This window comes from Salmo salar, chromosome 10, assembly GCF_965601325.2.
Source record: "Salmo salar chromosome 10, fSalSal1, whole genome shotgun sequence".
NCBI classification, from domain to species: domain Eukaryota; kingdom Metazoa; phylum Chordata; class Actinopteri; order Salmoniformes; family Salmonidae; genus Salmo; species Salmo salar.
The window spans coordinates 95497501-95521320 of record NC_138300.1 but is presented as its reverse complement, the minus strand read 5'-3'; the positions used below and the strand labels follow the sequence as shown (position 1 = coordinate 95521320).

General features: G+C 41.3%; 1 protein-coding gene across 2 annotated transcripts in view; it reads right to left on the bottom strand.

Moving 5' to 3' along the window:
* Nucleotides 1-23820, bottom strand: part of LOC106561208 (voltage-dependent calcium channel subunit alpha-2/delta-1) — a 116283-nt gene that overhangs the window by 41326 nt on the left and 51137 nt on the right. For both annotated transcript variants that reach the window (XM_045698746.2, XM_045698747.2), the window contains exons 7-10: nucleotides 14693-14824; nucleotides 986-1055; nucleotides 763-813; nucleotides 500-599 (exon numbers count right to left, since the gene is read on the bottom strand). In XM_045698746.2, the coding sequence (XP_045554702.1) occupies nucleotides 500-599; nucleotides 763-813; nucleotides 986-1055; nucleotides 14693-14824 (353 nt within the window). The remainder of the gene's footprint in view (nucleotides 1-499; nucleotides 600-762; nucleotides 814-985; nucleotides 1056-14692; nucleotides 14825-23820) is intronic.

Sequence of the window (23820 nt, the reverse complement as noted above, 5' to 3'; positions counted from 1 at the left end):
AATGGGGATCCAAATCAACAATATTCCAGCCTTACATCACCACAGTGTTGGAGACCGCAACTGGTTTCTCAGTGTGTATGTAAACACAACTGTAGAATGCCTTACTGTAGACATAGTGCAGTAACGTATTAATATTGTTGTTAACCATTGGGTTCAACCAGGGTTCAACCAGGGTTCAATTGTTCTCTAGTTGGTTCTAGTTGATTGTAATCGGAGTTCATCTTTGAGAGATAAAGAGCGAGAGGAAAGAGAGTGATGGATAAGTATTTCACATGGTTCTCTGAGTAGCACTCTTGGGCTGGTGTACTGAGTGGTCCTGGGAGTACTGGGTAGTTGTGATCCCACTCCCCAAATTGAATGGAGGGCATTTCATTACTGGCCTGTTTTAAAGAGAGAGGCCGACAATGGAGAAATCCATACTTCATTACTTCTCAACCACCCCCATCTCTCCGTCTCTCTCTCTCTCTATGAATGAATGAATGAATGTATATATACTTACATAGACCACGTTGACATAGTCATCATCAGACAGAGTCTCCAGCATCTCACCGACAGAGGTCCTGATCAGCTTCAGAGTCAGACCAGACACACTGCCACTCCTATTGAGACATGGACACAGTTACATTCAAACCACAGAATAAGACTTAGGGTCAGCCAGACAACAGGGAGGTACAGTACTCTGGTATACTGTACTATGTTTGGATAGTAGGGTATAGTGTTACTGTGCGGTAGTGTAATAGTGAAGTGTGTGTTGTGACTCACGCGTCCACTAGGATCAGCATGTCCTTGGGTGAGGCAGCTCCCTGAATGTACCTTCACACAGCACATACACACAGAGGTTATAAACATACTCACAGTACACACATAGGTTAAAAACACAGTGCATACAATGGTTATGAACTCTTATACACATTTATTGTGCTTACAGAATCTGGTTTCTGGTGTGCATGAATGCGTGTGAGAGAGAGAGAAAGAGGTTTCTCACCAGGGTCTCCTGCGTACGTCGTACAGGTCGATTTTACTGGGGGTCTTCCGAGCATCCATCCATGGAGAGGCTGGAGAGGACACAGAGTCTGGGTTAACAACAATACTGTACTGTGAAACTGGGTGTCACGTCCTGACCATAGAGAGCTCGAGTGTTTCTATGGTAGAGTAGGTCAGGGCGTGACTGGGGGGTTTTGTGTAGTTTAATTTTTCTATGTTGTGTTCTAGTTTCTTTTTTCTATGTTGGTAGGATTCCCAATTAGAGGCAGCTGGTCATCGTTGTCTCTAATTGGGGATCATATTTAAGTAGTTGTTTTTCCCACTTGTGTTTGTGGGAAATCATTTTGAGTTAGTGCATGTTGCACCTCTTCATCACGGTTTTGTTTTATAGTTTATTGTATGTCTTGCATAGTTTCACATAGAAATAAAGATGTGGAACGATACCCTTTGGTCTCCTTCCTATGACGATCGTGACAGAATCTCCCACCACCAGAGGACCAAGCAACGTGGCCAGGAGGAATGGACATGGGAGAACATCCTGGACGGCAAAGGATCCTGGACGTGGGAGGAGAGCCAGGCCGGATGGGATCGCCTCTCATGGGAACAGGTGGAAGCAGCGAGGGAGGAACGGCGACGAGATCGGGAGTCACGGAAACAGCGGAAGCCCAAGAGGCAGCTCCCCCAAAAAATGGTGTGTGTGTGTGTGTGTGGGGGGGGCACACGGGGAGATTGGCGGAGTCAGGGTTTAAACCTGAGCCAACTCCCCGAGGGACCAGTCAGGCACCGTGTTATGCAGTGATGTGCACTGTATCTCCAGTGCGCATTCATATCCCGGTGCGCACTGTGCCTGCGCCCCGCATTTGCTGAGCTAAGGTAGGTGAGCATTCAGCCAGAACGAGTTGTGCCGGCTCAGCACTCCTGGTCTCCAGTACGCCTCCTCGGTCCAGGATATCCTGCGCCAGCTCTACGCACTGTGTCGCCAGTGCGCATTCACAGCCCAGTTCGTCCTGTGCCAGCGCCCCGCACTTGCCGGGCTAAAGTGAGCGTTCAGCCAGGACGGGTTGTGCCAATTCTACGCTCCAGACCTCCAGTGCACCTCCACGGTCCAGTATATCCTGCACCGGTTCTACGCACCAGGTCTCCAGAGTGCTTCCACAGCCCAGTGCGTCCTGTGCCTCCTCCTCGCACTCTCCCTGGAGTGCGTGTCCTCAGTCAGGTACGTCCTGTGCCTCCTCCTCGCACTCTCCCTGAAGTGCGTGTCCTCAGTCCAGTACGTCCTGTGCCTGCTCCCTGCACTCGCCCTGAAGTGCGTGTCACTAGTCTGGCGCCACCTGTGCCGGCCCCACACATCAGGCCTCCAGTGTGCCTTCCCGTTCAAGAGCTTCCGGCGACAGTTCCCAGTCCAGAGCTTCCGGCGACAGTTCCCAGTCCAGTACGTCCTATGCCTGCACCTCGCACTCGTCCTGAAGTGCGTGTCACCAGTTTGGTGCCACCTGTCCCGGCTCCACGCACAACGCCTCCAGTGCGCCTGCCCAGTCCGGCGACAGTCCCCAGTCCAGAGCTTCCGGCGATAGTCCCCGGTCCAGAGCTTCCGGCGACGGTTCCCGGTCCAGAGCTTCCGGCGACGGTCCTCGGTCCGGAGCTTCCGGCGACGGTCCTCGGTCCGGAACCTCCTGAGACGGCCCACGGTCCGGAACCTCCTGAGACGGCCCACGGTCCGGAACCTCCTGAGACGGCCCACGGTCCGGAGCCTCCTGAGACGGCCCACGGTCCAGAGCCTCCTGCGGCGGTCCAGAGCCTCCAACGTTGGTCGGCGGTCCAGAGCTTCCACCTATGATGGCGGATTCGCACGATGAGAAGGTTTGTCGTCCTGCACCAGAACCGCCTCCGATGCTGGAGGATCCGCGGGATGAGAAGGTTCTTCGTCCTGCACCTGAGCCGCCACCAACACTAGACACCCCCCCTAACCCTCCCTTTTGGTTTCAGGGTTTGCGGCCGGAGTCCGCACCTTTGGGGGGGGGGTACTGTCATGTCCTGACCATAGAGAGCTTGTATTTTTCTATGGTAGAGTCGGTCAGGGCGTGACTGTTTTTTTTGTTTAGTTTAAGTTTTCTATGTTGTGTTCTAGTTTATTTTTCTATGTTGGGGTTTTCGTATGATTCCCAATTAGAGGCAGCTGGTCATCATTGTCTCTAATTGGGGATCATATTTAAGTACTTGTTTTTCCCACTTGTGTTTGTGGGAGATTATTTTGAGTTAGTGCATGTTGCACCTCTTCGTCACGGTTTTGTTGTTTTGTTTTATAGTTTATTGTATGTGTTGCATAGTTTCACATAGAAATAAAGATGTGGAACGATACCCACGCTGCGCTTCGGTCTCCTTCCTACGATGATAGTGACACTGGGTTAGAATCCCTACAATACACAGTTTACTATCCAAACTGATATACCCTTAAATAGCCTATTTAACACTGAAACCATGGAACAAATAGTTGCTGAACATTATCCTCATCTTTAGTTTACCATCCAAACATTAAAGTAAGTTTTACTTTTGATAGGAGTAAATTACAATAGTATGAAATGTATGCATTTGTGACAATGTGACTCTTCAATTAAGTCTAAGAAAGGTTGTTGTTTCATCACGCCTATATGATACACCCACCTGCTACAGCATGAAATAGAGTTCAGAAACAACCACTACTACCGACTTCCTTTTGAATGCCTACAGTCTAGCTCCTATCTAGGTTAATGCGTTAAGTATATTAAATATAGAAACCATGGAAAAATTGTGACTTTGTTTATATGCTTACAGTATAAACAAACTACTAGAAACTAGGATACAGTAATTATTTTCATTGAATATTTAAAACATACAATATACTTGCAGTGAAGCCGCTCAACAACTACATCACATTAGTTATCTAACAGACTCCAGAGCGAGTCTGTTAGACTCCAGACATCCAGAGCGACACACAGAAGCAACCAGGGTCAACGCTCTGCTCAAGGGCACGTCGACAGATCTCCCACAAGGTCTAAAAACGGGGACCCAAACCAGCGAACCATAAGCCACCGGCCCAAGCTCCCAACTGCCAGGCCACCAGCCCTCCAATCCCCCCCCCACAGTTCCCCATTTCCCCTGATCAGTATGTTATATATGTGCCCTCTGTTCCCTCTGTCTTTGTCAGTTATTGTTCCCATGTCTGTTAGTGGTGTGAGTACCTATGCGTTGGTGCAGCTGTTATGCTGCATGCTATATATATATTGTGTATTACGGGTATCGTCCCGTGTTGTTAAACAAGGTTTACCCTCGCTCTTTTGTTTGGGTACAGCCCACTGTTTTTGTATACGTGTTTGTTTTGGGTGTATTAAAAATCCCTATTGTGTATTCCTGCGCCTGTCTCCAAAATCCTTCTTATCAGCGTGACAGATGTTCTCTTTTTCGTCTCATCCTCACCCACTGAATGACAATTACTGTAAGGAATTCTTTCCAAATAATAAAAAAAATTGAAAATGAACAAATGTACAGAAAGATCAGAAGGCCAAATTACAGAGGAATAACTTTTTGAGGCTATTAAAACCTCTTCAGGATCGGTGGGTCCCTTACGGGACGTTGAGCTAGCAGGCTAATGCAATTATCATGAGGTTGTATGTAACAAGAAAATCTCCCAGGACATAGACATATCTGATATTGTCAGAAAGCTTAAATTCTTGTTACTCTAACTGCACTGTCCAATTTACAGTAGCTATTACAGTGAAAGAATGCCATGCTATTGTTTGAGGAGAGTGCACAGTTTTGAACATGAAAATGTATTAATAAACAAATTGGGCAGTCTTCATACAAAATTTTGAACAGAAATGCAATGGTTCACTGGATCAGTCTAAAACTGCTGCCATCTAGTGGCCAAAATCTATATTGCACCTGGGCTGGAATAATACATTATGGCCTTTCTCTTGCATTTCTCAGCCTTCCCTGTGGCTCAGTTGGTAGAGCATGGTGTTTGCAACACCAGCATGCTGTGTGCAACGCCAGGATTGTGGGTTTGATTCCCACGGGAGGCCAGTACAAACATTTATTTTTTTGTATAAAAAAAAATAGAAAAATGCATGAAATGAAATGTATGCATTCACTACAGTAAGTTGCTCTGGATAAGAGCGTCTGCTAAATGACTAAAATGTAAATGTAAAATTTCAAAGGTGGTGGTACCAAAAACATATTTAATAAACGGATGTTTATTTCTTTGTATTATATTTTACCAGATCTAATGTGTTATATTCTCCTACAAACTTCAAAGTGTTTCCTTTCAAATGGTACCAAGAATATGCATATCCTTGCCTCAGGGCCTGAGCTACAGGCAGTTAGATTTGGGTATGTCATTTTAGATGAAAATTGAAAAAAGGGGCAGATCCTTAAATCCTTTCAGTCTGGAAAAACCACAGGGCTTGATGGTATACCGGTAGAGGTATATCAATCCCTTTTTGATATACTCAAAGCTCCATTGTTAGCTACTCCTATAGAAATGGTAGTCTGTCAGGTACTAAGTGGAAAGGTCTGACTTCACTATTATTAAAACAAGATGGCAATAATAATCCAGTCTATCTTAAAAACTGGAGGCCTCTTACACTTTAATGTTGTGATGCAAAAAATACTAGCGAAATGCATAGCACTCAGAAATAAAAAGGATTTACCAGGTATTGTTCATCCTGATCAGACAGGGTTTTTTTACATGGACGATATATTGGAGATAATATATGACAACTACTAGAAATAATAGAACATCATAAAAAACATCTAAGAAGCCAGGCCTGGTATTTATAGCAGATTTTGAAAAGGCCTTTGATAAAGTAAGACTGGATTTTATTTATAAATGCCTGGATTTTTTCAATTTCGGCCATTTTCTTATAAAATGGGTAAAAGTAATGTATAGCAACCCCAGGTGTATAATAGTAAATTGCGGCTATTTCTCAGAGAGTTTTGATTTGTCAAGAGGAGTTAAACTAGGGTGTCCGCTGTCACCATATCTATTTGTTTTGGACATCGAAATGCTAGCTATTAAAATCAGATCAAATAACAACATTACAGGATTAGAAATCCAAGGATTTGTTACACTGAGTGGAACAGGGGAACCCAAGAGCAGACTCAGATGAGGAGACTGGGATGAAGTAACCAAGGTATTTATTGAAACACAGGGGAGAGATGGAGTGCAGGTCAGGGGAAGCATGGGCGGGTTGCTGGAAACCAGGTGCGGAGGCTGAGGCTGGAGCGAGAGGGGTTGAGACAGGGTAAGTAGGTCCGGAGGGGAATCCAAGGGAGTAGTAGAGTGAGGAATCCAGGACAGAGTAGCAGGATGATGAGACGTGAGACTGGAGACAGGGACCAGAGTCAGAGGGGGCAGAATGAGCAGAGATTACGATCTGGCAGCGTGGAAGTGGCAGGGCTGAGTAATAGTAGAGGTCTTGATTATGGATTAGGTTGCAGCTGGTGGGGATCTACTCTGACTCCAGCACACCTGTCTCCGCCCACACACACACGCACACGCACACACACACACACACACACACACACACACACACACACACACACACACACACACAGAGAGAGAACGGGAAAGAGCACCGGGGGAGGCGGCAGGTCAAGGAGACATCGGAAGAGCAGTAGAGGGCGTTGCAGGAGTAGATGTGACAGGCTTAAAACAAAGGTGTCCATGTATGCTGATGACAAGTTTTATATTAAGTCCACAAGCTAGATCCCTGCAATGTCTCATTGAAGATCTAGATAACTTTTATGGACCTAATTATGATAAGTGTACAATATTACATATTAGATCTTTAAAAAAGACAACTTTTACATTACCCTGCAGTTTACCTATATAATGGGCTGAAGGTGAAGTAGACATACTTGGTATTCATATCACAAACTATATACATGAGTTCTCCACAATGAAACTTGTAAAAATAGACAAGATCCTGCAACCATGGAGAGGTAAACACCTGTCTACTTATGGAAAAATTGCCCTAATTAACTCCATAGTCATAACTCAGTTTACTCACTTACTTATGGTGCTGCCTACTGCTGATTATTCGTTTTTCAAACCATATGAGCAAAAAATATTTTGCTTTATCTGGGATGCTAAACCAGAGAAGATAAAGCGTGCCTATCTATATAATGAATATGAATTGGGTGGGTTGAGATCATTTAAAAAAAGCACTAAACCTCTCTATAAAAGCTTCACTTATTGAAAAGTTTTACTTGAACCCTAAATGATTCTCAAGTAGATTACTAAGAAAAGCTCATCCATTGTTTAAAAATTGCCTTTTTGTCTTTGTGCAGATTGCCATGTCTCATTTTTGATTAATTGAAAATGAATGATTAATTAAACATGTATTGCAGAGCTGGCTACAATTTCAATTTCACCCCCCTGAAAAGATAGAACAAATATTACAACCAATATTATGGCTGAACTCAAATATGTTGGTTAATAAAATACCTGTATTTATGGGAAAGATGTTTGAAAAGGGTATTTTGTTTTTATTTTAAATTATATTGTAAATTGGAATGGTAGAGTTATGTCTTTCATGGAGTTATCAGAATTGTATGGGAAGGTCTGCTTAATCCAAGAATATAAGCAATTGACACCTAAAAAATGGAGGAGGCAGGTGGCAGCGGGACGGCGGTAATGTAGGGAACTGGTCTGTCTGCCCAATATAAAGGATAAAAACTGGCGGAGGAATAAAAATAGCATAAATAGGAAAGTATACCAGTTTCATTTGAGGACCAGGATGTTGACAGCTGTGCCATACAGATTACAAAATAGTTGGGAAAAGATGTTTGATGTACCGATTCCATGGTACACATGGCTAACCATGTGTATGTGACAAATACCATTTTATTTGGTATAGGGTGTGTGAGTTGATACTGTATATAAAACAACACAAGATTCAAGACATTGTGCTTTTCAGCTGAAATTATTATATAGAATTCTTGCCCCCAACAAAATGTTGAATATTTGGGGCATACAATCATCGAAGCTCTGCAGATTTTGTTGTGAGGACACAGAATCAAAATACCAGTTATTTTGGTTTTGTCCTCAGGTCGCCTGTTTCTGGACTCAGGTTCAGGAATCGCTGAAAATGCATAACATTTATCTAAAATTGACACTAGAAATAGTACTGTTGGGCAACCTGGAGAGATATACTCTATAATAATACTCTTAGTAAAAGTACTTATCTTCAACTCGCAATCTGTGGATTCTATTCGATTAGATAGATTGATATTGTATGTTAAACATCACAGCATAGCTGAAAGATATATGGTGCGTAGAAATGTGAAGAGGGTGGCCAGCAGAGATAGGTGGGATGGGCTGAGGGAAGCTGAGGGTTGGGATGTGGAATTTGAGACAAGTGGGAGTGGAGTTGTTGGGCGGGGGATAGAATGATGGTCAAAGATAAAAGTTTAAAAAATAAAACATAACAAAAAGTAAGTTTGAATGACACTAATGGGCAATGTTGTTACAGCTAATGTCGGTTTGCCTGAGGCTGATGCAGTACAGGTGTTTGTACACATGCATATACAGTGGCAAGAAACAGTATGTGAACCCTTTGGAATTACCTGAACTTCTGCATAAATTGGTCATAAAATATTATCTGATCTTCATCTAAGTCACAACAATAGACAAACACAGTCTGATTAAACTAATAACACACAAACAACGATATGTTTTCATGTCTTTATTGAACACACCGTGTAAACATTCACAGTGCAGGGTGGAAAAAGTATGTGAACACTTGGTTTTAATAACTGGTTGACCCTACTTTGGCAGCAATAACCTCAACCAAATGTTTTCTGTAGTTGCGGATCAGACCTTGCACAACGGTCAGGAGGAATTTTGGACCATTCCTCTTTACAAAACTGTTTCAGTTCAGCAATATTCTTGGGATGTCTGGTGTGAAGCACTCTCTTGAGGTCATGCTACAGCATCTCAATCGGTTTGAGGTCTGACTGGGCCACTCCAGAAAGCATATTTTCTTCTGTTGCAGCCATTCTGTTGTTGATTTACTTCTGTGTTTTGGGTCATTGTCCTGTTGCATCAATTGGCGGACAGAAAGCCTTATATTCTCCTGCAAAATGTCTTGATAAATTTGGGAATTCATTTTTCCGTCGATGATAGCTAGCTGTCCAGGCCCTGAGATAGCAAAGCAGCTCCAAACCACGATGCTCCCTCCACCAAACTTTACAGTTGGGAGGAGGTTTTGATGTTGGTGTGCTGAGCTTTTTTTTCTCCACACATAGTGTTGCGTGTTCCTTTCAAACAACTCAATTTTAGTTTAATCTGTCCACAGAATATTTTGCCATCCGGATGCTCTTTTGCGAACTTCAGACGTGCAGCAATGGGTTTTTTTGGACAGCAGTGGCTTCTTCCGTGATGTCCTCCCATGAACACCATTCTTGTTTAGTGTTTTATGTATCGTATCCTCGTCAACAGAGATGTTAGCATGTTCCAGAGATTTCTTTATAAGTCTTTAGCAAACACTCTAAGATTCTTCTTAACCTCATTGAGCATTCTGCACTGTGCTCTTGCAGTCATCTTTGCAGGACGGCCACTCCTAGGGAGAGTAGCAACAGTGCTGAACTTTCTCCATTTATAGACAATTTGTCTAACCGTGGACTGATGAACATCAAGGCTTTTAGAGATACTTTTGTAACCCTATCCAGCTTTATGCAAGTCAACAATTATTAATCTTGGGTCTTCTGAGATCTCTTTTGTTTGAGGCATGGTTCACATCAGGCAATGCTTCTTGTGAATAGCAAACTCAAATTTTGTGAGTATTTTTTTTATAGGGCAAGGCAGTTCTAACCAACATCTCCAATCTCGTCTCAATGATTGTACTCCAGGATAGCTGACTCCTGACTCCAATTACCTTTTGGAGAAGTCATTAGCCTAGGGGTTCACATACTTTTTCCAACCTACACTGTGAATGTTTCAAAATAGACAAGAAAAATACAATAATGTGTGTGTTATTAGTTTAAGCAGATTGTGTTTGTCTATTGCTCTGACTTAGATGAAGGTCAGATCAAATTTTATAACCAATTTATGCAGAAATCCAGATAATTCCAAAGGGTTCACATACTTTTTCTTTCCACTGTACACACACTCTCATTCAAATGCATAAATGTGTACATACACAGTCACTCACACATGTAAATAGTGCCATACATGCACTCAAACATATTCAGTTGGCCTTGCTGTTACGATTTTTGTTGTCCTTTGTCTTTCTCTTGTGTTCATTTTGTTGTTTGTTGGTGCATTGGGGGGGGCACAGTACCCTAGTGGTTAGAGCATTGGGCTGGATCCAATCCCCGAGCCGACAAAGTAAAAATATGTCGTTCTGCCCATGAACAAGGCAGTTAACTCACTGTTCCCCGGTAGGCCATCATTGTAAATAACAATTTGTTCTTAACTGACTTGTCTAGTTAAATAAACGTTAACAGTAACTTAACAATGATATTATTGCCTCAATGTGTATGTATGTGTGTGTGTGTGTGTGTGTGTGTGTGTGTGTGTGTGTGTGTGTATGTGTGTGTGTGTGTATATGTGTGTACGTGTAGTGTGTGTGTGTGTGTGTGTGTATGCGTCTGTGTGTATGCGCGTGTGTGTGTGTGTGTGTGTGTGTGTATGTGTGGGTATGTGAATGTGTATGTGTGTGTGTGTATGTGTGTGTGTATATGTGTACGTGTGTGTGTGTATGTATGTATGTGTGTATGTGTGTGTACGTGTGTGTGTGGGTATGTGTATGTGTGTGTGTGTGTATGCGTGTGTATGTCTGTGTGCATGTGTGTATGTATGCATGTGTGTGTGTGTGTGTGTGTGTGTATGTGTGTGTGTGTGTGTGTGTGTGTGTGTGTGTGTGTGTGTGTGTGTGTGTGTGTGTGTGTGTGTGTGTGTGTGTGTGTGTGTGTGTGTGTGTGTGTGTGTGTGTGTGTGTGTGTGTGTGTGTGTTTATTTATTTATTTATTTCACCTTTATTTAACCAGGTAGGCAAGTTGAGAACAAGTTCTCATTTACAATTGCGACCTGGCCAAGATAAAGGAAAGCAGTTCGACACATACAACAACACAGAGTTACACATGGAGTAAAACAAACACACAGTCAATAATAATAATACAGTCGAAAAATAAGTCTATATACAATGTGAGCAAATGAGGTGAGATAAGGGAGGTGAAGGCAAAAAAGGCCATGGTGGCAAAGTAAATATAATATAGCAAGTAAAACACTGGAATGGTAGATTTGTAGTGGAAGAAAGTGCAAAGTAGAAATAGAAATAATGAGGTGCAAAGGAGCAAAATAAATAAATATATAAATACAGTAGGGGAAGAGGTAGTTGTTTGGGCTAAATTATAGATGGGCTATGTACAGGTGCAGTGAGCTGTGAGCTGCTCTGACAGCTGGTGCTTAAAGCTAGTGAAGGAGATAAGTGTTTTCAGTTTCAGAGATTTTTGTACTTCGTTCCAGTCATTGGCAGCAGAGAACTGGAAGGAGAGACGGCCAAAGGAGGAATTGGCTTTGGGGGTGACCAGAGAGATATACCTGCTGGAGTGTGTGCTACAGGTGGGTGCTGCTATGGTGACCAGTGAGCTGAGATAAGGGGGGACTTTACCTAGCAGGGTCTTGTAGATGACCTGGAGCCAGTGGGTTTGGCGACGAGTATGAAGCGAGGGCCAGCCAACGAGAGCGTACAGGTCGCAGTGGTGGGTAGTACATGGGGCTTTGGTGACAAAACGGATGGCACTGTGATAGACTGCATCCAGTTTATTGAGTAGGGATTGGAGGCTATTTTGTAAATGACATCACCGAAGTCGAGGATCGGTAGGGTGGTCAGTTTTACGAGGGTATGTTTGGCAGCATGAGTGAAGGATGCTTTGTTGCGAAACAGGAAGCCAATTCTAGATTTAACTTTGGATTGGAGATGTTTGATGTGAGTCTGGAAGGAGAGTTTACAGTCTAACCAGACACCTAGGTATTTGTAGTTGTCCACATATTCTAAGTCAGAACCGTCCAGAGTAGTGATGCTGGACGGGCGGGCAGGTGCAGGCAGCGATCGGTTGAAGAGCATGCATTTAGTTTTACTTGTATTTAAGAGCAGTTGGAGGCCACGGAAGGAGAGTTCTATGGCATTGAAGCTCGTCTGGAGGGTTGTTAACCTGTTAGGGCTAGGGGGCAGTATTTGCACGGCTGGATAAAAAAATGTACCCGATTTAATCTGGTTACTAATCCTACCCAGTAACTAGAATATGCATATACTTATTATATATGGATAGAAAACACTCTAAAGTTTCTAAAACTGTTTGAATGGTGTCTGTGAGTATAACAGAACTCATTTGGCAGGCAAAACCCTGAGACATTTTCTGACAGGAAGTGGATACCTGATGTGTTGTATTACCTTTAAACCTATGCCATTGAAAAACACAGGGGCTGAGGAATATTTTGGCACTTCCTATTGCTTCCACTAGATGTCACCAGCCTTTACAAAGTGTTTTGAGTCTTCTGGAGGGAGATCTGACCGAACAAGAGCCATGGAACGATGATGGCCCATTAGACACCTGGCGCGCGAGTTCATGTTGGGTACCCTCGTTCCAATACGTTATAAAAGAGAATGCATTCGTCCACCTTGAATATTATTCATGTTCTGGTTAAAAAAGGCCCTAATGATTTATGCTATACAACGTTTGACATGTTTGAACGAACGTAAATATATTTTTTCCCCTCGTTCATGAAGTGAAGTCCGGCGGGCTTAGATCATGTGCTAACAAGACGGAGATTTTTGGACATAAATGATGAGCTTTTTTGAACAAAAACTACATTCGTTATGGACCTGTGATACCTGGAAGTGACATCTGATGAAGAGAATCAAAGGTAATGGATTATTTACATAGTATTTTCGATTTTAGATCTCCCCAACATGACGGCTAGTCTGTATCGCAACGCGTATTTTTCTGGGCGCAGTGCTCAGATTATTGCAAAGTGTGATTTCCCAGTAAGGTTATTTTTAAATCTGGCAAGTTGATTGCGTTCAAGAGATGTAAATCTATAATTCTTTAAATGACAATATAATATTTTACCAATGTTTTCTAATTTTAATTATTTAATTTGTGGTGCTGACTTGATTGGAGGGAAACGATTTCCTCAACATCAATGCCATAGTAAAACGCTGTTTTTGGATATAAATATGAACTTGATAGAACTAAAAATGCATGCATTGTCTAACATAATGTCCTAGGAGTGTCATCTGATGGAGATTGTAAAAGGTTAGTGCATCATTTTAGCTGGTTTTATGGTTTTGGTGACCCTGTCTTTGAATTGACAAAACATTACACACAAATCTTGTAAATGTACTGTCCTAACATACTCTAAATTTATGGTTTCGCCGTAAAACCTTTTTGAAATCGTAAAACGTGGTTAGATTAAGGAGATGTTTATCTTTCAAAGGGTGTAAAATAGTTGTATGTTTGAAAAATTTGAATTTTGACATTTATTTGTGATTCAAATTTGCCGCTCTTGAAATGCACCTGCTGTTGATGGAGTGCACCACGGGAGGGACGCTTGCGTCCCACCTAGCCCATAGAGGTTAACACTGTCCAAAGAAGGGCCAGAAGTATACAGAATGGTGTCATCTGCGTAGTGGTGGATCAGAGACTCACCAGCAGCAAGAGCGACATCATTGATGTATACAGAGAAAAGAGTTGGCCCAAGAATTGAACCCTGTGGCACCCCCATAGAGACTGTCAGAGGCCCAGACAACAGGCCCTCCGATTTGACATATTGAACTCAGACAAGTAGTTGGTGAACCAGGCGAGGCAATCATTTGAGAAACCAAGGCTATTGAGTCTGCCGATGAGGATGTGGTGATTGACAGAGTCGAAAGCCTTGGCCAGGTCAATGAATACGGCAGCACAGTATTGTTTCTTATCGATGGCGGTTATGATATCGTTTAGGACCTTGAGCGTGGCTGAGGTGCACCCATGACCAGCTCTGAAACCAGATTGCATAGCGGAGAAGGTGCGGTGGGATTCGAAATGGTCGGTAATCTGTTTGTTGACTTCGCTTTCCAAGACCTTAGAAAGGCAGGGTAGGATAGATATAGGTCTGTAGCAGTTTGGGTCAAGAGTGTCCCCCCCTTTGAAGAGGTGGATGACCGCAGCTGCTTTCCAATCTTTGGGAATCTCAGACGACACGAAAGAGAGGTTGAACAGGCTAGTAATAGGGGTTGCAACAATTTCAGCAGATAACTTTAGAAAGAAAGGGTCCAGATTGTCTAGCCCGGCTGATTTGTAGGCGTCCAGATTTTGCAGCTCTTTCAGAACATCAGCTGACTGGATTTGGGAGAAGGAGAAATGGAGAAGGCTTGGGCGAGTAGCTGTGGGGGGTGCAGTGCTGTTGACCACGGTAGGGGTAGCCAGATGGAAAGCATGGCCAGCCGTAGAAAAATGCTTATTGAAATTCTCAATTATAGTGGGTTTATCGGTGGTGAGAATTTCCTATCCTCAGTGCAGTGGGCAGCTGGCAGGAGGTGTTCTTATTCTCCATGGACTTTACAGTGTCCCAGAACTTTTTTGAGTTTGTGTTGCAGGAAGCAAATTTCTGCTTGAAAAAGCTTGCCTTGGCTTTTCTGTGTATGTGTATGTGTGTGTGTATGTGTATGTGTGTGTATGTTACCTGGGTAGTATCGGGCCAGTCCAGTAGCACTACCAAACACCTGCCAGAGCAGAGTAGGGTCATCCTCTCTGTTCTTCTTAAACACACCCTCCAGTGCCTCCGTCCAGTTCAATTCATTCAGCACGATGGTGGCTACACACACACACACACACACACACACACACGCACGCGCACGCACACAAAACAGGTTGATGTTGGATTAAGATTACTATTCACAATGCCACCAACAATAATGTGAAAAGTGTAATGTAGAAACATGACATGTTTTGGTCTTATCCAGAGTGACTTCCAGTTAGTACATTCATCTTAAGATAGCTAGGTGGGACAACCACGTACCTCAATCATAGTAAGTACATTTTCCTCAATAACGTAGCTATCAGCAGAGTCAGTGCTAGTAAGGGGGGAAAGGAAGAGGAAGTGGTGTGAAGTGGGGGGAGGGTGTTGTGGGATTATTTAAGATACTCGGGTTTCAGATGTTTTTGGAAGATGGGCAGGGACTCTGCTGTCCTAGCTTCAGGGGGAAGCTGGCTCTACCATTGGGGTATGAGGACAGAGAAGAGCTTGGACTGGACTGAGCTGAAGCTGCCCACCCATAGGGGTGGGAGGGCAAAGAGACCAGAGGTGGCAGAACACAGTTGAACCCAGTCTGAGCTGTCATATTTAACAAAGCACATTCAAGAGGAGAGAGGGGTGTGTGTCCTTTATGCATGAGCATGCGAGACAGAGGGATGAAGTGTAAGAGAACTAAGCTAAGCAGAGCACTGAACTGTGTCAACGATTCACAGATACACCAATATGTACACACTCTTACACAAGGATTAGACACACACACCCGCACACATCTCTCTCTTCTCCATCCATCTTTCTTTCACACAAATGTAATGCCAACTCCTTGTCATGCCAAACATGACATTGGCATTACAACGAACGAATACAGGAGTTGGCTAACGCAAACATATCTTGACAAAACAGTTCCAGATGACAATGCCTCTATAGAGAGATAAAGCTGCAGACTGTTTCCGCAGACAGGAGATTAATTAACATGCAGACACATGCCCACTCTCCATCTCTCTCCCACTGGAGACAGGGGCAAATATTACACCCCCCAAAGCAATAACTGACCGTGTCAAAGGGCTAGCATTTAGACCTGACTAACTAATTCAACCATTCTTCACTTTACCCCAGGAGACACAAAGGAATGCCAGCGTGGACGTGTTTAACTATACTTGGTCTATACAAGGTCAAATGCTATTTCTAGGGGGTTAGGGTTAAGGTTAGAAGTATGGTTAAGGTTAGGGTTAGGGTTATGTAAAATAGGATTTTGAATGGGACTGAATTGTGTGTCCCCACAAGGTTAGTTATACAAGACTGTGTGTGTGTGTGTGTGTGTGTGTGTGTGTGTGTGTGTGTGTGTGTGTGTGTGTGTGTGTGTGTGTGTGTGTGTGTGTGTGTGTGTGTATAAGTAAAGCTATTAGAGAAGATATCCAAACACCACCAGGGAAGAGGCTAACCAGAGAACAACATATCAGTCACTATGTCATTATAATTATAATTATTAGGGAAGTGCATGAGTAATCGAGTACTTGAGTACTCTAATTAATGTCAAAAATCAATCTTTAACCAGAGATCCATATTTTTTTAAATACTCCGTGGCAACAAAGCGCTAGGCACGGATATCAAGCTGTTTCGAGTTTGTGTATATATTACAGGGACGTTTTTGTTTGTTTTGGACTTCGGTGAGGGATTCATTCGATTAATTCTGACTATTTTGAGGAAGTGTATGCCGGCTACAGCATCTCAAAATGGACAAACAGTACTATTGCCGCTTTTTTCAAATTTTTCAAGCGAAGGTACTTTAAGGGAGTATGCGACCACTCGTTCAGTTCAGCTAGCCGAGTTCAACTGGGTGCCAGCCAAACTGAAGCATGCTGACACCTTTAGAGTACCTAAATCTGTATTTTCAAATCGCAGAACATCAAAAATCGGTTTTAAACCATTTCACCTGCGTTTTGATTAGAAGTTCAGCGTAGTTGTTTGCTTCGATTGAGTGATCAAGGGCATGCAACTATAGTTTTCCTTTACAGAAAATACATTCGTGCAACACATTCTTCAGAAAAAGCTTCATTTTCATCCGATGACAACAGAAGTGCAACTCTATTAAGCTAGCAGCCACACAAGTAAATGGGCTTACAATTAAAAAGCAAGGTGTTTTTTTGCTAAAACAATGCATGGCCATCATATTTCTAATGTTTATAATAGAAAGAATGTAGCCAGCTACATTTCCTAATCGAATGTTTTGCTTGAAGTTAATCTAGCATTTAAAAAAAGAATTACTTGTGTCATGCACAAAGTAGATGTCCTAACCCGATTTGCCAAAACTATAGTTCGTTAACAAGAAATTAGTGTAGTGGTTGAAAAACGAGTTTTAATGACACCAACCTAAGTGTATGTAAACTTCCGACTTCAACTGTATATGGGGCAATTTAGCAATTCTAACTTGTTAGCTGTAATGGTTATGATAAATTAGGCATTGTTGCGTGCTGTTAGCATATAGATAAATGCACATATTTTTTTCCAGTGCGGGACTTGTGTTGTAAAAGTAATTTTCATTTAATTTGAGTACTCGCGTACTCAAAAAATTATAATAAGAGTACTCGAAACAGTTGAAAAAAATGTAAAAATCCCATCCCTAATAGTCATTCACATTCTAGGCAACTGGTTGCTAAACTTCACCCCAATTACATCCCTTCTTTCTCTTAATCTCTCTCTCCCTCCTCTCTGTCCTTCCTCCCTCTCCTGTAGCCCGAGGGTCCACTTATTGCCTGTTTGATGGATAGCCTTCTCTCTCTTGTGTGTGTGTGTGTGTGTGTGTGTGTGTGTGTGTGTGTGTGTGTGTGTGTGTGTGTGTGTGTGTGTGTGTGTGTGTGTGTGTGTGTGTGTGTAACACAGTTTGAGGTTCTGATTCACACTGAGGAGGATATGAGAGGTAGGTGGACTGACACAGGTGGTGAGTGGAGAAGAGTGATGGATGTGTCTTTTCTTGTGTGTGTCTGTGTGTGATGGATGCTCTATGTTGTGGGAGGGAACAGGCATTATGAATGTAATGACACAGACACAGACAGCTGAGAGACCAGACCGCCATCACGTCACACTCACTATGATGGATGGACCACACACACACACGTCTCCATCTCACTCCTTCTCTCTCCTCACCACCCTCTCACACTGTCTGTGTGATTGTGAGTGTGAGTGTCAGTGTGAGAGATAGATAGATAGATAGATAGATAGATAGATAGATAGATAGATAGATAGATAGATAGATAGATAGATAGATAGATAGATAGATAGATAGATAGATAGATAGATAGATAGATAGATAGATAGATAGATAGATAGATAGATAGATAGATAGATAGATAGATAGATAGATAGATAGATAGATAGATAGATAGATAGATAGATAGATAGATAGATAGATAGATAGATAGATAGATATGTATCCTGTATTAGGTGTGTGTGATAGATAGATATGTATCCTGTATTGGGTGTGTGATAGATATGTATCCTGTATTGGGTGTGTGTGATAGATATGTATCCTGTATTGGGTGTGTGTGATAGATATGTATCCTGTATTGGGTGTGTGTGATAGATATGTATCCTGTATTGGGTGAGTGTGACAGATATGTATCCTGTATTGGGTGTGTGTGATAGATAGATATGTATCCTGTATTGGGTGTGTGTGATAGATAGATATGTATCCAGTATTGGGTGTGTGTGATAGATATGTATCCTGTATTGGGTGTGTGTGATAGATAGATATGTATCCTGTATTGGGTGAGTGTGACAGATATGTATCCTGTATTGGGTTTGTGTGATAGATAGATATGTATCCTGTATTGTGTGTGTGTGATAGATAGAGATGTATTCTGTATTGGGTGTGTGTGATAGATATGTATCCTGTATTGGGTGTGTGTGATAGATAGATAGATATGTATCCTGTATTGGGTGTGTGTGATAGATAGATATGTATCCTGTATTGGGTGTGTGTGATAGATAGATATGTATCCTGTATTGGGTGTGTGTGATAGATAGATATGTATCCTGTATTGGGTGTGTGCGTGATAGATATGTATCCTGTATTGGGTGTGTGTGATAGATAGATATGTATCCTGTATTGGGTGTGTGTGATAGATATGTATCCTGTATTGGGTGTGTGATAGATAGATATGTATCCTGTATTGGGTGTGTGATAGATAGATATGTATCCTGTATTGGGTTTGTGTGATAGATAGATATGTATCCTGTATTGGGTGTGTGTGATAGATATGTATCCTGTATTGGGTGTGTGTGATAGATATGTATCCTGTATTGGGTGTGTGTGATAGATATGTATCCTGTATTGGGTGAGTGTGACAGATATGTATCCTGTATTGGGTTTGTGTGATAGATAGATATGTATCCTGTATTGTGTGTGTGTGATAGATAGAGATGTATTCTGTATTGGGTGTGTGTGATAGATATGTATCCTGTATTGGGTGTGTGTGATAGATAGATAGATATGTATCCTGTATTGGGTGTGTGTGATAGATAGATATGTATCCTGTATTGGGTGTGTGTGATAGATAGATATGTATCCTGTATTGGGTGTGTGTGATAGATAGATATGTATCCTGTATTGGGTGTGTGCGTGATAGATATGTATCCTGTATTGGGTGTGTGTGATAGATATGTATCCTGTATTGGGTGTGTGATAGATAGATATGTATCCTGTATTGGGTGTGTGATAGATAGATATGTATCCTGTATTGGGTGTGTGTGATAGATAGATAGATAGATAGATATGTATCCTGTATTGGGTGTGTGTGATAGATAGAGATGTATTCTGTATTGGGTGTGTGTGATAGATATGTATCCTGTATTGGGTGTGTGTGATAGATAGATATGTTTCCTGTATTGGGTTTGTGTGATAGATAGATATGTATCCTGTATTGGGTGTGTGTGATAGATAGAGATGTATTCTGTATTGGGTGTGTGTGATAGATATGTATCCTGTATTGGGTGTGTGTGATAGATAGATATGTATCCTGTATTGGGTTTGTGTGATAGATAGATATGTATCCTGTATTGGGTGTGTGTGATAGATAGAGATGTATTCTGTATTGGGTTTGTGTGATAGATATGTATCCTGTATTGGGTGTGTGTGATAGATAGATAGATAGATAGATAGATAGATAGATAGATAGATAGATAGATAGATAGATAGATAGATAGATAGATAGATAGATAGATAGATAGATAGATAGATAGATAGATAGATAGATAGATAGATAGATAGATAGATAGATATGTATCCTGTATTAGGTGTGTGTGATAGATAGATATGTATCCTGTATTGGGTGTGTGATAGATATGTATCCTGTATTGGGTGTGTGTGATAGATATGTATCCTGTATTGGGTGTGTGTGATAGATATGTATCCTGTATTGGGTGTGTGTGATAGATATGTATCCTGTATTGGGTGAGTGTGACAGATATGTATCCTGTATTGGGTGTGTGTGATAGATAGATATGTATCCTGTATTGGGTGTGTGTGATAGATAGATATGTATCCAGTATTGGGTGTGTGTGATAGATATGTATCCTGTATTGGGTGTGTGTGATAGATAGATATGTATCCTGTATTGGGTGAGTGTGACAGATATGTATCCTGTATTGGGTTTGTGTGATAGATAGATATGTATCCTGTATTGGGTGTGTGCGTGATAGATATGTATCCTGTATTGGGTGTGTGTGATAGATATGTATCCTGTATTGGGTGTGTGATAGATAGATATGTATCCTGTATTGGGTGTGTGATAGATAGATATGTATCCTGTATTGGGTGTGTGTGATAGATAGATAGATAGATATGTATCCTGTATTGGGTGTGTGTGATAGATAGAGATGTATTCTGTATTGGGTGTGTGTGATAGATATGTATCCTGTATTGGGTGTGTGTGATAGATAGATATGTTTCCTGTATTGGGTTTGTGTGATAGATAGATATGTATCCTGTATTGGGTGTGTGTGATAGATAGATATGTATCCTGTATTGGGTGTGTGTGATAGATAGATATGTATCCAGTATTGGGTGTGTGTGATAGATATGTATCCTGTATTGGGTGTGTGTGATAGATAGATATGTATCCTGTATTGGGTTTGTGTGATAGATAGATATGTATCCTGTATTGGGTGTGTGTGATAGATAGAGATGTATTCTGTATTGGGTTTGTGTGATAGATATGTATCCTGTATTGGGTGTGTGTGATAGATAGATAGATAGATAGATAGATAGATAGATAGATAGATAGATAGATAGATAGATAGATAGATAGATAGATAGATAGATAGATAGATAGATAGATAGATAGATAGATAGATAGATATGTATCCTGTATTAGGTGTGTGTGATAGATAGATATGTATCCTGTATTGGGTGTGTGATAGATATGTATCCTGTATTGGGTGTGTGTGATAGATATGTATCCTGTATTGGGTGTGTGTGATAGATATGTATCCTGTATTGGGTGTGTGTGATAGATATGTATCCTGTATTGGGTGAGTGTGACAGATATGTATCCTGTATTGGGTGTGTGTGATAGATAGATATGTATCCTGTATTGGGTGTGTGTGATAGATAGATATGTATCCAGTATTGGGTGTGTGTGATAGATATGTATCCTGTATTGGGTGTGTGTGATAGATAGATATGTATCCTGTATTGGGTGAGTGTGACAGATATGTATCCTGTATTGGGTTTGTGTGATAGATAGATATGTATCCTGTATTGTGTGTGTGTGATAGATAGAGATGTATTCTGTATTGGGTGTGTGTGATAGATATGTATCCTGTATTGGGTGTGTGTGATAGATAGATAGATATGTATCCTGTATTGGGTGTGTGTGATAGATAGATATGTATCCTGTATTGGGTGTGTGTGATAGATAGATATGTATCCTGTATTGGGTGTGTGTGATAGATAGATATGTATCCTGTATTGGGTGTGTGCGTGATAGATATGTATCCTGTATTGGGTGTGTGTGATAGATAGATATGTATCCTGTATTGGGTGTGTGATAGATATGTATCCTGTATTGGGTGTGTGTGATAGATATGTATCCTGTATTGGGTGTGTGTGATAGATATGTATCCTGTATTGGGTGTGTGTGATAGATATGTATCCTGTATTGGGTGAGTGTGACAGATATGTATCCTGTATTGGGTGTGTGTGATAGATAGATATGTATCCTGTATTGGGTGTGTGTGATAGATAGATATGTATCCAGTATTGGGTGTGTGTGATAGATATGTATCCTGTATTGGGTGTGTGTGATAGATAGATATGTATCCTGTATTGGGTGAGTGTGACAGATATGTATCCTGTATTGGGTTTGTGTGATAGATAGATATGTATCCTGTATTGTGTGTGTGTGATAGATAGAGATGTATTCTGTATTGGGTGTGTGTGATAGATATGTATCCTGTATTGGGTGTGTGTGATAGATAGATATGTATCCTGTATTGGGTGTGTGTGATAGATAGATATGTATCCTGTATTGGGTGTGTGTGATAGATAGATATGTATCCTGTATTGGGTGTGTGTGATAGATAGATATGTATCCTGTATTGGGTGTGTGCGTGATAGATATGTATCCTGTATTGGGTGTGTGTGATAGATAGATATGTATCCTGTATTGGGTGTGTGTGATAGATATGTATCCTGTATTGGGTGTGTGATAGATAGATATGTATCCTGTATTGGGTGTGTGATAGATAGATATGTATCCTGTATTGGGTTTGTGTGATAGATAGATATGTATCCTGTATTGGGTGTGTGTGATAGATATGTATCCTGTATTGGGTGTGTGTGATAGATATGTATCCTGTATTGGGTGTGTGTGATAGATATGTATCCTGTATTGGGTGAGTGTGACAGATATGTATCCTGTATTGGGTTTGTGTGATAGATAGATATGTATCCTGTATTGTGTGTGTGTGATAGATAGAGATGTATTCTGTATTGGGTGTGTGTGATAGATATGTATCCTGTATTGGGTGTGTGTGATAGATAGATAGATATGTATCCTGTATTGGGTGTGTGTGATAGATAGATATGTATCCTGTATTGGGTGTGTGTGATAGATAGATATGTATCCTGTATTGGGTGTGTGTGATAGATAGATATGTATCCTGTATTGGGTGTGTGCGTGATAGATATGTATCCTGTATTGGGTGTGTGTGATAGATATGTATCCTGTATTGGGTGTGTGATAGATAGATATGTATCCTGTATTGGGTGTGTGATAGATAGATATGTATCCTGTATTGGGTGTGTGTGATAGATAGATAGATAGATATGTATCCTGTATTGGGTGTGTGTGATAGATAGAGATGTATTCTGTATTGGGTGTGTGTGATAGATATGTATCCTGTATTGGGTGTGTGTGATAGATAGATATGTTTCCTGTATTGGGTTTGTGTGATAGATAGATATGTATCCTGTATTGGGTGTGTGTGATAGATAGAGATGTATTCTGTATTGGGTGTGTGTGATAGATATGTATCCTGTATTGGGTGTGTGTGATAGATAGATATGTATCCTGTATTGGGTTTGTGTGATAGATAGATATGTATCCTGTATTGGGTGTGTGTGATAGATAGAGATGTATTCTGTATTGGGTTTGTGTGATAGATATGTATCCTGTATTGGGTGTGTGTGATAGATAGATAGATAGATAGATAGATAGATAGATAGATAGATAGATAGATAGATAGATAGATAGATAGATAGATAGATAGATAGATAGATAGATAGATAGATAGATAGATAGATAGATAGATAGATAGATAGATAGATAGATAGATAGATAGATAGATAGATAGATAGATAGATATGTATCCTGTATTAGGTGTGTGTGATAGATAGATATGTATCCTGTATTGGGTGTGTGATAGATATGTATCCTGTATTGGGTGTGTGTGATAGATATGTATCCTGTATTGGGTGTGTGTGATAGATATGTATCCTGTATTGGGTGTGTGTGATAGATATGTATCCTGTATTGGGTGAGTGTGACAGATATGTATCC